The sequence below is a fragment of the Xenopus laevis genome, chromosome 2L (genome assembly GCF_017654675.1).
Source record: "Xenopus laevis strain J_2021 chromosome 2L, Xenopus_laevis_v10.1, whole genome shotgun sequence".
In the NCBI taxonomy this organism is placed as follows: Eukaryota; Metazoa; Chordata; class Amphibia; order Anura; family Pipidae; genus Xenopus; species Xenopus laevis.
In genome coordinates, this window is record NC_054373.1 from 184428969 (window position 1) to 184446579 (window position 17611).

Sequence of the window (17611 nt, forward strand, 5' to 3'; positions counted from 1 at the left end):
CTCTGTTTGGATTGAAAAAAACACTGCAACAGAATCACAACCCCTTCATTAATTTAACTGCTCTTGTTTTTAAGGGTACAGGAACAGCAAGTATCCAACTACTGCACCTTTTAAGGGAAACTTCACCATGAAAAGTGAATACATTGCCAACCAGGGCCGGTCCAACTGAGGGAACAGTAGCAGATAATATGACGCAAGGGCTCCCCTGTTATATAATAATACATATCTCCCCTCCCCAGGGGCCTCTGAGATTTGGGGGGGGGGGGCCAAGGCACATGAGCTTCCTATAAATAGCTCTCCCCCTATAAGAGGCTCACACAGAGCAGACGGCAGCAATAATAAGAAATCCTGCATGGGGAGCGAGACGCTGGAATGCTGATGGGAGGAATTTGTTATCGGAATTCCGCAGGAAGTCATTTCTGTTAACCTTCGCTTTACTCGACAAATCACTCAGGAGCCGTTTCCACAGCAACGTAGCTAAGTGGATCGCTGGCCGCTCTGCAGCGAGACAGCTCTAATGCAACTTTACTCGGCCATGTGAGCTGCTCCCCATAACAATTAGCCATTGTCCGGCCCCAGGGGGCCACTTTATATTTACTGGGAATGGGCCATAAAGCCAACACTGACAGGGTACTCAGCAAAAGCACTAAAATATCATTATGCTGGAGCTGCACATGGAGCAGTTATTATATAGCAGCGCGGCTCTGATGGAGGGGAGACAATAAGAAAAGGCAATTTAGTGATGTTGTATAGGACAGGATTTCCAGCAGCTCTATGACAGGTGCAGACACTCAACACAGGGAAATTAATATCAGTATTTGTCATTACTACGGATGAACCGAATCCTCTGTTTTGAGATTTAGCTGAATCCTTTGTGATTTGATATCCGAACCCTAATTTGCATATGCAAATGAAGGCCCCATACATGGGCACATATAAACTGGTGACAGAATAAAGATGGCCATACACGGAGAGGTGGGCAATATCAGGCTGATCCAATCGTGGGGCCGAGGGCCCCACGATTGGATCCTAGCAAATTGTAACGGGCGGTCGGGTCGTGGGACCGCATCAATGAACAGATGCGGCCGCGATCAGACGGGATTTTAGTCCCATCCGATCGAGATCTGCCCGACTTTCGGCCAGATCTCGATTGGTGAATCCTGTCGGGGGGGCCCCATAAACAGGCCAATAAGCTGCTGACTCGGGTCTGTCGGCAGCTTTTATTGGCCCGTGTATGGCCACCTTAAGTCGGCAGTTTATTTGCAAGTGTATGGCGGCCCTCTGACGGGCTTTCTTGATTGATTTCTGGCCATAAATCGGCTAGGGTTAAAAATCCCGTTGAATCGAGGGCCGCGGCTGTTTGTTGATGCTGTCCATCCCTATGCTCAACGTTGTGATCCGATCACTGGGCCCTAGGAACAACCGTAACGGCCCTCAAGGTGGGCATATCGGGGAGAGGTCCGCATATTTGGGGAGGTCGCCAAATTAGCAATCTCTACGTGTATGGCCTGCTTTGGGAAAAGAAAGGGTTAACAAGAACTGCATGGTTAAAAGTGAACTAAAGCGTAACTAAAGAAGTAGGTAGAAATGTTGTACATGGTGTTTTGTGCTTCTGTACCAGCCCAAGGCAACCACAGCCCTTTAGCAGTAAAGATCTGTGTCTCCAAAGATGCCCCAGTAGCTCCCCATCTTCTTTTCTGCTGATTCACAGCACATGCTCTGTGCTGCTGTCACTTACTGAGCTTAGGGACCCACTCACAATATACAGTACACATAGAATAGAAATGACACAATACAAGGCTGATTAGTAATTAATACACATAATTACAACATGGCAGCACAGAAACCAAATTAAGTTTTAGAAACTTTGTATCTTTTTCTGGCTGTTCAGTGCAAGAGAGCAAAGAGAAAGTCGGGACATTTCAGTAACAAGCCAAGGACTGCAGGTTGAACTGTCAAAATCGGGACTGTCCCACAAAAAACAGGACAGTTGGGAGGTATGCTGCATCTAACTATAGATTTATAAGCACATATGCCTGGCCTTGCTTCAGGATCGGATCGGGTGCCGTTTGGCCACATGCCCATTTTCATTGGTCCACGGGGCAATTAGCTGAAATCGCAAAAAAATCCTCCCAGTATCCACAAGAAACCTGCAAGTTGCTGGGAGTTGCTTAAGGGAAAGCTTGAGTGAGAGAGACTTTACTCCTTGGGATTTTGTGAATGTTGCATGATTTAGTCCTGGGCATGTGGGTAACCTCACCCAAGGAATGACAGCTGCGTGTGGCAGCAAATCAGAACAGTGAAAGGCTGCTTATTTTCAGGGATATTGATAAAAAAAGGGGGCAAAGGAAAGCTACCAGTTGCTAGGATACGGAGTGATTGTCAGAAAGCTACAAGTTGCTAAGATACAGAGAGACTAATCTTGCTTGCAGAGGGAAACATTCAAGCCATACTAAAGTGCATTGGGAACCTTCAGCTCTTTGGACGGTGTTGCTTAACTACAACTTTAACACCAACAGCTTAAAAACTGGGTGCAATTACTCAACACTCTTCATGACAGTGTAATAAAGCCTCCACCTTAGCATCTCAGTGCACTTGGTGCAATACAGCCTCACACTCTTGTTGCACAGTAAAGTGGAAATCACCAGTCAATACATGACGGTTTTGGATCGGCATTAAGAACACATGATAGTGTGTAGCACTACACCCATCAGCCAACCCAACACTCTGATGTGTCAGTCCTGAACCCACTCATGCTGCTAAGTACATAATATAGCGCACTCACACACACTGCAATTCTATCCCAACATTCCTGCCTGGGAACAACACTAATAATCAGTACAGGGGATAGTGAGTGGCACATACACATACACATACACATACACATACACATATACATATATATATATATTTGTATTCATGAATATATTGCACATGTTTTCCATTTCTCCGTGGATCTCCCGAGTCAGTCAGTGATGATGAAGAGGAAGGAATGAGGATGAATACGAGAGATTCTATCTATTAATCAGTGACACTTAGGGACAGGAGGAAAACTCCATTGTAATTACAGTGGCAGCAACACAAGCCCCAAACCCAAACCGATCCCTTGTACTGAGCGGCTCCTGCACAATCACTCCCAAATTACATTAAGAGGCCATGAAACCTCATTAGATTCTGCAGTTTCAGACAAATTGGATAATGAAGTTATATCACTCACAATTACCAGGGACTGATACTGCGGGTTCTCCCTCCATCCCTTTTGTACCAGGGTGAGACTGTTGTCATTCAGGCAACCAATTAGCCAATAACACATTCCTAAAGGGACACTACACAGAACTTATAAACTGGATTTACCTTCACTCAGCTGACCAAAAATGTCCAGTGACTTCCACTTGTATTCTGTTATGCCCAACAAGGAATCGCTACTCTTACATAGAACCAGTATTCTCTTCTACTGCACTCATACACAAACCAACCCCTTCCTATGCTGATGGTGAAATCTCCTTGACTTCCCACCAATGAATCACTCATTCCCCCTCTCTTGGTAGGGAATCCCATAACCTGACTGCCCTTACAGTAAATAACCCCTTCCTATGCTGATGGTGAGATCTCCTTTCCTCCCCACCAATGAATCACTCATTCCCCCTCTCTTGGTAGGGAATCCCATAGCCTGACTGCCCTTACAGTAAAGAACCCCTTCCTATGCTGATGGTGAGATCTCCTTTCCTCTCCACCAATGAATCACTCATCCCCCCTCTCTTGGTAGGGAATCCCATAACCTGACTGCCCTTACAGTAAAGAAACCCTTCCTATGCTGATGGTGAGATCTACTTTCCTTTCCCACCAATGAATCGCTCATTCCCATCTCTTGGTAGGGAATCCAATAACCTGACTGTCCTTACAGTAAAGAACCCCTTCCTATGCTGATGGTGAGATCTCCTTTCCTTCCCACCAATGAATCACTCATTCCCCCTCTCTTGGTAGGGAATCCAATAACCTGACTGTCCTTACAGTAAAGAACCCCTTCCTATGCTGATGGTGAGATCTCCTTTCCGCCCCACCAATGAATCACTCATTCCCCCTCTCTTGGTAGGGAAATCCATAAACTGACTGTCCTTACAGTAACAGACTTCTTCCTATCCTGATGGTGATATCTCCTTTCCTCCTCACCAATTAATCACTTATTTCTCCACTCTTCGTAAGGAACCCCATAAACTGACTATCCTTACAATAAAGAAACCTTTCCTATGCTGATGGTGAAATCTCATTTGCTCTACACCAGGGCTGTCCAATTGGAGAACCACAAGGTAGACGTGCCCCTCCATAGAATTATTATGGCCCCTGGTCTTCTCAAATGTTTCGTTCACTTCAATTTATGACTTTATTCTAAGAGAAATAACAGACTGACTACATGTAATAAGTTGGAAACCACTGCTCTGCACCTATATATCATTCCTTACTCTGCTCAGTGTAGGGAATCCAGAACCTGTCAGCACACAAGAAATCCGTTATCCAGAAAGTTCCAAAGTAGGGAAAGGCCATTTCACATAGATTCCATTTTATCAAAATAATCTAAATGTTTAAAAATGATTTCCTTTTTCTGTGTAATAATAAAACAGTAACTTGTACTTGATCCCAAATAAGACATAATTAATCTTATTGGAGGGAAAAACAATAAGATTGAACCAACCTATTGGGTTTTTTAAATGTTTACATGATTTTCTAGTAGACTTAAGGTGGAAAACAGCAAGCCCCGAGCTTCTGCATAACAGGTCCCATACCTGTACTTGCACAGGGCAAACCCCCTGAAAATATCTATGAAACAAACAATCTCTCTTGTAATCACTGGCCAGTTTAGATTTACCAATGAGGATGAAGGTTGTCCTTTATATAAGCTATAGACAGGTCAGTGTATAATAAGCCCACGTATTTATATTGGCCTTTATTCAGTTCATGTTTTTATAGGTGCCGTGTGGCCAACATGGGAAAGGGAAATTTAATTTGCAGCTGATGTCGCCTAGTGATTTAATGTGATGGAATAGTTAATGGATGAAAGATAATTAAAGATTCACTTGCCTCCCGGCATTCCAACTAAATGCAATGGGAAAGCTCTCTTGTTAATGGAGGAGCATTGAGGACTAACCTTTCTCTGCAGATACTGGAGAAACACTAGGATTTATCCCTTTATTCCACCCACTATCAAAGCTGAACTATCAGTATGTACAGAGCGAGGACTGGGGAGCGGGTACAGCCTCTATAGGTGGAGATGTGTTTAAAAATATGGGGGGAGCTGTCAGCGATTCACCAACAGAATGGACTCTGTGAGCAAGGGGAGCTCATTATTACTCATGTAATAAATCATTCCCAGCCGCAGATATTAGCATTTTGGGCCAGTTCTATAGTAGAAGAAATAAGGAAGAGGGTAAACAAGGAGCATAGAAGCAGCCAGATAAAAGCTCTCCCATTCTGTCTATTGATTGGTAAATGAGAATGGAAGCCATAAAGAATAACATGCAGAACATGGCCAAACTGTATAGTATCAGGCTGCATACCAACAAACCCCCGCAGCTGGAGGGCTGCTCATGGTACCAACAGATTGGATAATTGCATTGCCTGGAACAAAAGGCACAATACTGAGTACAAAACTCTTGCTGCTTTTATTGCCCTGCCATTCACACACTAAACTCCTGCACTGCTGTGTCATTCACTGGCAACAATATCCCGGCACTACTGAATAGACTGAGCGGCACTTAATATTGCTAAATGGACACGGCTACGGCAGAAATATTATACGGTAGTACTTTGCTGTACACATGAGAAATCAAGGGGCACAATATCCAACAGCAGCATTCAGACACTCTATGTATTCCCCTGTACTAAGCACAATTCAGCAGGAACAGCCCCCTAAGTTTGCTCATAGTCTGTACAGAGAGATCCCATAAAACTATGGCAGCATAGGTATTCCCTGTACTAAGCACAATTCAGCAGGAACAGTCCCCTAAGTTTGCTCATAGTCTGTACAGAGAGATCCCATAAAACTATAGCCCATAGGTATTCCCCTGTACTAAGCACAATTCAGCAGGAACAGCCCCTAAGTTTGCTCATAGTCTGTACAGAGAGATCCCATAAAACTATGGCAGCATAGGAATTCCCCTGTACTAAGCACAATTCAGCAGGAACAGTCCCTAAAGGTGGCCATACACGGAGAGATCAGCTCATTTGGCAAGGTCACTAAACGAGTGGTTCCCCCCCGATATGCCCACCCTGAGGTGAGCAATATCGATGGGTAACAGGTGGTCGGATCTCGGGACCGCATCAACGAACAGATGCGTAGCAGCATAGGTATTCGTGGCAGATTCGTGGCGTGGCAGCAAAGGTATTCCCCTGTACTAAGCACAATTCAGACTCCACATTACTTTTTAAATGTATCCTTAGATTTCATTGTTAGAGCATATGTATGACTGTAGACTTCCCCTGTACCAGAAATCACAGAGGTATAACAGTACTGAATCCCCAATCGACTCAGAAAAGCAAGGAATAGGTGGGATTCATCAGATCTTATGATCATTCCTGACATGACAGACTAACGGCAATCAGAAGGAAACACAGATATACTCTTCAAGTGGTGCAGATATGTTGTGAATTGCAGCCTCTGTGATAGTCAACCTGGCCATACACACATCAATCAAAATAGTCGTTTTGTACATTTCTCAAGTCCATGAGTTTGAATATCTTGCTATTGGGTAAACACAAAGATGGTGACTTCCCCATTGGGATCAGTATTACAAATATTTATATTTTTCTATAAACAAGGATATACAGGTAAGGGACCTGTTGTCCAGAATGCTCAGGTCCTGGGGCTTTCCGGATAACGGATCTTTCAGTAACATGGATCTTCATACTTTAAGTCTACTAGAAAATTATGTAAACATTAAATAAACCCAAAAGTCTGGTTTTGCTTCCAATAAGGATTAATTATATCTTAGTTGGGATCAAGTACAAGCTACTGTTTTATTATTACACAAAAAAAGGAAATCATTTTAAAATATTTTTATAAAATGGGAGATAATAAATCCCATACCTGTACCTAACTGCAGGTTTGCTTAAAGTGGCCCAGATGTTAACCAAAGCCTTAAGGTGGCCATACACCTTGAGGTGGGCAATATCGGGCTGATCTGATCGTGGGCCCTAGGGCCCAATGATCGGATGCCAACGCATGGGAACGGGGGGTCGGATCACGGGACCGCATCAACGAACAGATGCGGCCGCGATCTGACGGGATTTTTTGTCCCATCCGATCGAGATCTGGCCGACAATATCTGATTAATCAGACATGTGTCATGTGCATTTATAAGTGTTTTAATAAGTGTTTTAAAGGCCAAGGTAAGCCAAAAAAAAAAAAGAAAGAAAGAAAAAAAAAACAGGTTCCATTGAGGGGGCCGATATTTAGTATCACAGTACAGGTATGGACTTCATTATACGGAAAACCATAATTCAAAAAGCTCAGAATTACGGAAAGGCCGTCTCCCATAGATTATATAATCAAATAATCAAAATTTTAAAAAATTATTTCCTTTTTCTCTCTAATAACAAAACCGTAGCTTGTACTTGATCCCAACTAAGATATAATTAATGGGGATGCACCAAAACCCCTATTTGGGATTCGGCCTAATCCTTCGTGAAAGATTCAGCCATATACTGAACCGAATCCGCATATGCAAACTAGAGGCGGGAAAAGAAAAAGTGGAAAAAGAATGTTTTAACTCCTTGTTTTGAGACGAAAAGTCACGTGATTTCCCTTTCCCACACCTAATTTACATATGTTATTAGGATTCAGATTCGGTTCAGCCACACACAATTTTCGAATCCGAATCCTGGTAGAAAAGGCCGAAAACTGGATTTGGTGCATCCCTAATTAATTTCTCTGCATGTATTGCCGATCGTACGATTTTCAGAGGGAGACTGTCACTAGCTTTGTCGGACATAGTTACCATATGATTGCCGTCAGGGGCAGGACATCGGCTCATCTGTTCTTTTCTACTTTATTTGATAGGAATGGTTAGTGGCAGGTCGAGGGATGGGGAAGTCCGATCATTCAAGGATTCGTACGATCGGATCTTTGCGTCTATGGCCAGCTTTAAGGTATGAAGATCCAAATTACGGAAAGATCCATTATGCGAAAAACCCCAGGTCCCAAGCATTATGGATAACAGGTCCCATGCCTGTATTTGTTTATAAATAAGAACATTTGACAGTTTATTATATAGGTTGAAATAAAATCATAGGATCCATACCTGCGTAGGCCATATTTTTCGGGTTGCCATAAGGAGCCCCTGGTTGCACAGGGCTGTACACAGGATTCATTGTGGAAGACGAGTGATCTCTGCAGGAAAAAAAAAAAAGACATTTGTGAAATATTTAATAGAAATGCCAAGTAAGTGAACAGAAATATTTATTAAATATACAGTATAGTAACCCCATGATTTGCAAAATATGCCAATTTCTTCTCATTGACCCCCCCCAAAAAAAATGCTATTGCCCCTAGTGTGTGACTGTGGTAGTGAATATGATTGCAAGCTCCTGTGGTGCATGGACTGAATGATTTTACTCAATCTGCAGAACATGTTGGCACGGATCCAACTACGGACCGTAGGTCCTTCCAAAGTAGCGCCATCTGCGCATGGCGGCATTCACACAGGCGCGCTGAGCGGTGGCGTCAGGCAGAAGCGCCATCACACAGGCGCGTCACAGCAGGGGGGGGGGGCTGGGGGGGCCCTGACAGTAGTCCGGTGTGCCCCGGGCCCCACCAGTCCGACCCTGCCTGTGGCCCAAACCGCATATTTACCCACTTTGATCCGCTACCCAGAACCACAACTGCCTTATCCACCACCCGACCCGCAACCCGCTGACCACCATCAAACACAAACAGATGGTGCTGCAAACCCAGAAGTGGGTGGGGACAGAAACAAGTTTTGTAAAACTTTAAAAGGTGTAAAATATAGAAATTCAGATGAGACCCGCAACCCGACCTGCATCTATACCCGCACCTGAAAATCCTCCCCTCATTCCATAGGGTGCCTGCTTTTTCGGAGGATAACCCGCAGGTACTCGACCCACTGCAAGACTCTAGTTGGCACTATATAAACAACGGCAGATCAAGGCTGCCAGCTTAGTTCAGCATACACACAGTTAAACATTAATTAATTGCCGGTCTGGAAGCTGCCGAGATACTTTATTGTTTTGTTGCAAGAGACTTGACAAAGGCAGCGCTGAATAGGGAGAAAATCAATTTGTAATCACATTTCCTATTGCAGATCGGTTTGCCAGCCAAGAAGAGAAAAGGAGCAGAGGGCTGGGGGGCATCAGATGTGACCACTGCAGAAATCCCAGTTCTCATTTCTACAAGAGAAATAGTTTTGATTTAATCTCTGAACAAATCACAGTTTCTTTCTCCCAAAGTCAGAATCATTGCCAGTGAAACTGGGAGCCACAAAGCTCTGTACCACGGGCAGGGGTCATGTATGATTTAGCTTCCCCTTTAGTTCATGTGCAGCAATGCAGGGGAAGCCTCAGGGATTGGATTATTATAGAAGATCTAAATTAAAACTGAAAAAGGGAACCCTCATTTACATATGCAAATTAGAGAACACACAGGGGAATAAAATTGTCCACTTTTTGGTCACAATTCCTTATGTATTAAAATGTCAGCTAAAAACTGCCACAGAAGGGGTTGGCATTAGGCTGACAGACAGGTTTCACTGATTGAAATCACGTGGCCGCACTTAAATCACATTTTTTGCTGGCAAGGGGAAGACTAAAGAGAAATTAGATGGAGCACTGGAGTCCATGTTTTATAGGGCATTTATAGCACAATAAAGTCACTCTTCCATACAAATCTTTTTATGCCTCTTGTAATAAAAAGGATGGAAGTTGAGCCATGTTATACTGAGACATCAGCAGAGCCGTGGAGTCGGAAGCAATTTTGGGTATGTGGAGTCAGAGTGGCAAAGATGTACCCACTCCTAATAACTTTAAATACAAGCACTAAAAATAATGAAATGACATTTAACTTATGCTACAGAATGTCTAATTCTGAGCAACTTTTCAACTGGTCATTATTGTTTATAGTTTTTGAATTATTTGCCTTCTTCTTTTGACTCTTTTCAGCTTTTAAAAAGGGGTCACTGACCCCATCTAAAAACAAATGCTCTGTAAGGCTACAAATTTATAGTTTTTGCTACTTTGTATTACTCATCATTCTATGTAAGCCTCTCCTTTTCATATTCCAGTCTTTTATTCATATCAATGCATGGTTGCTAGGGTAATTTGGACCCTAGCAACTGAATTGTTGAATTTACAAACTGGAGAGCTGCTGAATAGAAAGCTAAATAACAAACACCACAAATAATAAAAAATGAAAACAAATTGCAAATTGTTTCACAATACACAATTGTTTCTCTACACCAAGGGTCCCCAACCTTTTTCCACCAGTGAGTAACATTCAGATGTAAAAAGAGTTGGGGAGCAAGACAAACATGAAAAATGTTCCTGGTTAGTGCCAAGTAAGGGCTGTGATTGACTATTGGTAGCCCCTATGTGGACTGGCAGCCTACAGGAGCCTCTGTTTGGTAGGACACCTGTTTTTTTATACAACCAAAACTTGCTTTCAAGCCTGGAATTCAAAAATAAGCCCCTGCTTTGAGGCCACTGAGAGCAACATCCAAGGGGTTGGGGAGCAACATGTTGCTCATGAGCTACTGGTTGGGGGATCACTGCTCTACACCATGTCAATAATTAATATAAATGAGAACTACCCCTTTAAGAGCCTCTATGAAGGAGGATATGGTGGAAGCAATTTTGTTTCTAAGAACAATACTTCAGTTAGCAGCTATTCTACAGCTACGGTTATATGAAAAAGTTAGGGAACCCTCTTAATTTTTTGGAGATTTGTTCATCATTTGCTGAGCTTTCAAAGTAGCAACTTCCTTATAATATATAACATGCCTTATGGAAACAGTAGTATTTCAGCAGTGACATAAAGTTTATTGGATTAACAGAAAATATGCATCATAAATTTAGACAGGTGCATAAATTTGGGCACCCCAACAGAGATATTACATCAATACTTAGTTACAAATGTAACAGCCTCTAGACGCCTCCTATAGCCTTTGATGAGTGTCTGGATTCTGGATGTGGCTATTTGTGACCATTGGTCCATACAGATTCTCTCCAGTTCAGTTAAATTTGATGGCTGCCGAGCATGGACAGTCTGCTTCAAATCATCCCATAGATTTTCCATGATATTCAAGTCGGGGGACTCCAGAATATTGTACTTGTCCTTCTGCATAAATGTCTTTGTAGATTTCCAAGTGAGTTTAGGGTCATTGTCTTGTTGGAATATCCAACCCCTGCAGCGGAAGTTCAACTTTGTGACTGATGCTTGAACATTATCCTGAAGAATTTGTTCATATTGGGTTGAATTCATCCGACCCTCGACTTTAACAAGGGCCCCAGTAGTCCCTGAACTAGCCCCACAGCCCCACAGCATGATGGGACCTCCACCAAATGTGACAGTCGGTAGCAGGTGTTTTTCTTGGAATGTGATGTTCTTCTTCCGCCATGCAAAGTGCTTATTGTTATGACCAAATAACTTTTTGTGTCATCAGTCCAAAGCACTTTGTTCCAAAATGACTGTGACTTGTCTAAATGATCTTTTCCATACAACAAGCGACTGTGTTTGTGTGAGTGCAGAAAGGGCTTCTCATCCCCCTGCCATACACATGTTCTTTGTGCAAATTGTGCTGAATTGTAGAACGATGTACAGATACACCTGTATCTGCAGCAAGATGTTCTTGCAGGTCTTTGGAGATGATCTTTGGCTTGTCTGTAACATTCTCACAATCCTCCGCATATGCCGCTCCTGTATTTTTCTTGGCCTGTCAGACCTGGGTTTTACAGCAACTGTGCCTGTGGCCTTCCATTTCCTCATTACATTCCTTACAGTTGAAACTGACAGTTTAAACCTCTGAGATGCTTTTTGTAGCCTTCCCCTAAACCATGATACTGAACAATCTTTGTTTTCAGATCTTTTGAGAGTTGCTTTGAGGATCCCATGCTGTCACTCTTCAGAGGAGAGTCAAACAGAAGCACAACTTGCAATTGGTCATCTTAAATACATTTTCTCATAATTGGACACACCTGGATACACCTTCAAGGCTTAACGAGCTAATCCAACCAATTTGGTGTTGCCAGTAATCAACATGCATTCAAATTAGCAAAATAACATTATTAATTTTTGCACAGCCAGTTTTTCACATTTGATTTAATTACATACAACTGAATACTGCTTCACTAAAAACCTTTGTTCAGAAAACACCCCAGTACTCAGATGTTCCTAAAAGTGGAGTAAATTATTATGAGAGGGTTTCCCAAACTTGTTCATATGACTATATATCCAAAGATCTTTTAGGTTTTCCAATAGTTTTCGTTTTATGAAGTGTAAATGATTTTGGTTTAGAATTACCAAAGGATGTTACCCAGAATGTTCGGGACCTAGGGTTTTCCGGATAATGGAACTTTCTGTAATTTGGATCTCCATACCTTAAAGGAGAAGGAAAGCTATGGAGGCATTTTATTGCCAATAGATTAGCTGCAATAGTGCAAGCTAGAATGCTATATTTATTCTGTAGAATGTTTTACCATACCTGAGTAAAAAGCTCTAGAAACTCTCTGTTTGTTTAGAATAGGAGCTGCAGTATTAACATGGTGTGACATCACTTCCTGCCTGAGTCTCTCCCTGCTCTGGGCTCAGATTACAGTAGAGAAGGGAGGGGTGGGGGGAGAGGAGCAAACTGAGCATGCTCTTGCCCAGGGCAATGAGATTTAAGCTGAAGGCAGGAAGTCTGATACAGAAGCCCATGAGTACACAATAGAAGGAAAGAAATGCAGTGTTTCTTTTGACAGGGGACTCAGAGCAGCACTACTTTGGGGGTTTACTGGTATATTTAGATGGACCTTTCTGATAAGGCTTACTTATTTTTAACCTTTCCTTCTCCTTTAAGTCTACTAGAAAATCATATAAAAATAAATAAAGCCAATAGGCTGGTTTTGCCTCCAATAAGGATTAATTATATCTTAGTTGGGATCAAGTACAAGCTACTGTTTTATTATTACACAGAAAAATTAAATCATTTTTAAAAACTTTGATTATTTAGATAAAATGGAGTATGTGGGAGATGGCCTTTCTGGATAATGGGTTTCTGCAGATTGGATCCCATACCTGTACTATAAAATAAAGAGTCAGAGTTGAAGGGCAGACTAAAACATATTGTGGAAACAATCCTTCCAGGGATTTCTGGGCTGCATTATACAGGGGAATATGTATTCAGCTCAGGCGCAGCATCTCTCAAAGTCACAACTGAAGCAGATGGATTATAGCCAAGGAGACAGGTCACTAAGCATCACCTCTATTGTAGTTCTATTTATACCAGACTAGTACTTGTATAATAGGCTAGTAATAAATCATGTCAATGATCATCTCTGGAAGAGGCCACTTTTCTCCAAATAATAACCTATAGCTCCCTACAAGAACAAGGAGCACGTGGCCACGAAAAATTTGACTTTTCAGGGTTATTTTTGAGTCAAAAATAGAGTTGAGGGGTTTTTTTTCCCAAAAAACTAATTTTTGAGATTTATTATACCCCAACTCTGGAAATAACTCCAAATCGAAAAGACACCATCTAAACCTGTCGAGGTCATGTAGGAGTCAATGGCAGAGATCCCTTGAATCATTTGAAGTTGTTAATAGCCTTCATGATATTCCAGTTTTTTTCAGAGGGGTTGGCCTGAAAACTCTTTCAATTCCAGCAAATCAATTTGAGTTTTCTGGTTGTTAAGGGGATACGATCGTGGGAAAACATGTTTTTTTTTCAAAAACGCACCAGTTATTAGCGCTGCTCCAGCAGAATTCTGCACTGAAATCCTTTTTTTAAAGGGGCAAACAGATTTTTTATTTATTTATTAGATTTTGAAATCAGACATATTGTTAGTTTACCACGAGCTCTCAGGTCATGTGACTTCAAACTTCAGTTACTCTTCACTGCAGCCCAGCAAATTGGAGGGGATATCAACCCCCTCCCTTCCTTCCCAAGCAACCTTTCAACAGAATAATGGGATGGTAACCATATTAACAGCTATCAGCCACATTTGCTAAAGGAGTTCCCTGCTTTGTTGCTATTCTCATGTCTACCATAAGGTAGAGCTAGGGATCACGACCCATGTCGTAAACCATAGAAATCTTGCGGATTCGAACTCGATGATTCAAGTTTTTTCTTAAATTAGAAACCATTCCAGTTGAGTGTTCATTCGAGGTATAAAAAAAACTGGACCCTTTGATAAATAGCCCCCTTATAGTGTAACACTATGGGGTATCAGCAGGGCCCAGGTGGCTGTTTATCTCCCATGGGCTGCTATTTCCAACCAACAACAAGAGACAGGGGCAAGATAGCACCTAACATTTTTGGGAAAGTAAAGGCCATACTAGGGCATATTATTCAGAATCTGAGCATAGGGGTTGCAATGCAGCTTTTTCCAATTAGCAGCCCTTTGTCTTTTGGTTAGAGGGTTCCTTACAGTCCCAACTATTCATGAGTCCATGTTGCAAAACCTTTATCCTGCTTAAAGGGATACTGTCATGGGAAAAAAATGTTTTTTCAAAATGAATCAGTTAATAGTGCTGCTCCAGCAGAATTCTGCACTGAAATCCATTTCTCAAAAGAGCAAACAGATTTTTTTTATATTCAATTTTGAAATCTGACATGGGGCTAGACATTTTGTCAATTTCCCAGCTGCCCCAAGTCATGTGACTTGTGCTCTGATAAACCTCAATCACTCTTTACTGCTGTACTGCAAGTTGGAGTGATATCACCCCCTCCCTTTTTCCTCCCAGCAGCCAAACAAAAGAACAATGGGAAGGTAACCAGATAACCGCTCCCTAACACAAGATAACAGCTGCCTGGTAGATCTAAGAACAACACTCAATAGTAAAATCCCATGTCCCACTGAGACACATTCAGTTACATTGAGAAGGAAAAACAGCAGCCTGTCAGAAAGCATTTCTCTCCTAAAGTGCAGGCACAAGTCACATGACTGGGGGCAGCTGGGAAATTGACAAAATGTCTAGCCCCATGTCAGATTTTAAAATTGAATATAAAAAATGAGAAATGGATTTCAATGCACAATTCTGCTGGAGCAGCACTATTAACTGATTCATTTTGAAAAAAAATTTTTTCCCATGACAGTATCCCTTTAAGGACCCAGGCATAGGGCTATCGGCCACTACTTGTGCAGGTACTTGGGCAAAAGCCCCCTTCTTTACAGAATGGCTGTGCCCTTTCCCCATGCTATATTGAGCCTTGCCAGAATCTAATTATAAATAAATAACCTGGACTTCAAACCTATAATTAAAAAAAAACACAAGCATTACATGGCTGCCATATTTGATCTAAGATGCATTCCCACCTATTATGATTCTATTAGGATTTCATTTAGGCTGCCCAATTTTCAAATCCGTTATAATGTTCTGCATCAATAGTCCAACTCCCTTGTCCTTTAGCGGGAAACACTACAAGTCACTGGGAGCAAGAGAGAGTAGATATGGGACCAGGACTTCATTATCCTATTGATGTCAAGAGAAGGACCGTATGTAGACCATTTGGATTGAAATTTACTGCTATATAAGCTCCTCTTACATTGTCCTACCATGCTTCACTTCAATTCCCTGGTACAAACCCAATTACGCACATAATATAAATAGGTTGAAAAATCACTGGAGACCCAAAAGAAAGTCAAAGCACAGATCCCTCCTACTATGCCAGGGGCCATATAGTTACTGCAGCTCCTACATCACTTAGCATCTCTCGGCAACGTTTGCCCATTTTGCTAGTAAGAACATGTTTTCTGTAGATACATGAATACCGGTAGATACGTTTCCCCACCAGCGCTTTCCAACCAGGGGACGCTTTGTGATTTATCTCTGACAACAAACATCCCATGTGCCATTACCTTCGTACGGTAGAACTCAAATTCTACATCCCCTGATTTTACGTTTTCCTGGAACGCCATTTTGACAAGCCCCCTGGGAAACATTAAATCAAGGTTCTACAGTATAAGAAATATTGTCTGGCTGCTGTTTTATAATATAATCACATGAACGCAACATCAGTTTAACTTTAATGTCACTAGAGTAGCTCTGGGACCATAAAAACTGAAGCAGGCACAATAACAATGAAGGCACCCAACAGGCAAGGCACCCAACAGGCATGGGGTCATTGCAGAAGGTTCAGGGTAACCATCATTACAGGATCCCAGCATTTTAACAAGAATTGACTCAAAACTCGAAAAAGACGGAAGGAGAAATGGGCAATGTTTAGTAGGGATCACTGCAACTTGCTCCTGGATAAACAACCACTACTATAGAGACTTTTGTCAAAATTCTTGGAGCAAACTGTAGAAGGGTGCCCATTTCTTTAACTTTAATTTTTCTTTGGTCGAGGTTGTTGTGGAAAAATATTTTTGCATTATTAGACATTTATCATACCCCAAAGCTGCTAAAAATCTGAATCCAAAAACACTCAAGCCTGTCGGGTCATGTAGAAAAGTCAACAGCAGATGTCAATGAAGTTTTTTTTTTTTTTTTGACATTGTGATCTGAGCTGGACAATCCAATAAAGTTGGGGGTTTTGTCCATTAACCCGAAAAATTTGAGTTTTCACCGCGAAAATTCCATAAAGTCGAGTGTCAGTCATACAATATGAATTGATGCTCGCTTGGTCACTTCAACTTTTTCGAGAAATATTATCGATAAATGTATTCAATTTCTGGAAGGGAGTTTGGTCGACTTTGTTTTCATAAAAAACAGAGATTTGTGTTTTAGTAAATAACCCCCAAGTGTTCAACACCCAAAGAACCCATGAAGGCCGTCAAACCAAATTTTGGTAACATATGTAAAGTGCAATGAATCATTGGGAAGATGGGACAATGTTGATGGCCAGATGAATAACATTTTGATTTTTTTTTGCCAATATATTTGTTAAGATACTTCAGATCTACTTTAGTTTTGATTTGCTTTGGGAACCAAGAAGGTAGGAGAATAGACCCAGCTGCTCCCATAAACAAATTGGTACCTTTGAGATCAGATCACTTTCACTGGCCTTAGTGGAGCTTCCCATGGACCCTTTGGTATATGAAGGAGATTTCATATTTATAGGTGAAAGTATGTGAAGGCTATGGTAAATATAGGTGTTCAGGGAACACTACTCACACTTTACACGCACAGCTAATTGTAGGTGGTGCTGCTACTAGACACAGTCATCTCATAATTAGGCATTAAAATATGAAAGAAGTCTAAATTGTTGTATTTGGCTTATGATCTGGCCAAAATTCTGGATTCCATGCATCCCTCGAAACTACTAGGAAATAGTAGAATAATAGTAATAAAGAAATAGTTTTTTGGGAAGTGCCACAATATGGAATGGGATGATAGAATTTTGGTTCCTTCTGGAGTACTCAAATGCACTAAACAAAAAGGCCATTTTTAAACAGTTTATCATTT

General features: G+C 41.7%; 1 protein-coding gene across 3 annotated transcripts in view; it reads right to left on the reverse strand.

Moving 5' to 3' along the window:
- The window catches only part of fam168a.L (family with sequence similarity 168 member A L homeolog), a 60672-nt gene that overhangs the window by 18763 nt on the left and 24298 nt on the right, over positions 1–17611 (reverse strand). For all 3 annotated transcript variants that reach the window (NM_001094663.1, XM_018245218.2, XM_041581046.1), the window contains 1 exon segment: positions 8295–8383. In NM_001094663.1, coding sequence (NP_001088132.1) covers positions 8295–8364 — 70 coding nt within the window. In that variant the 5' untranslated portion in view covers positions 8365–8383.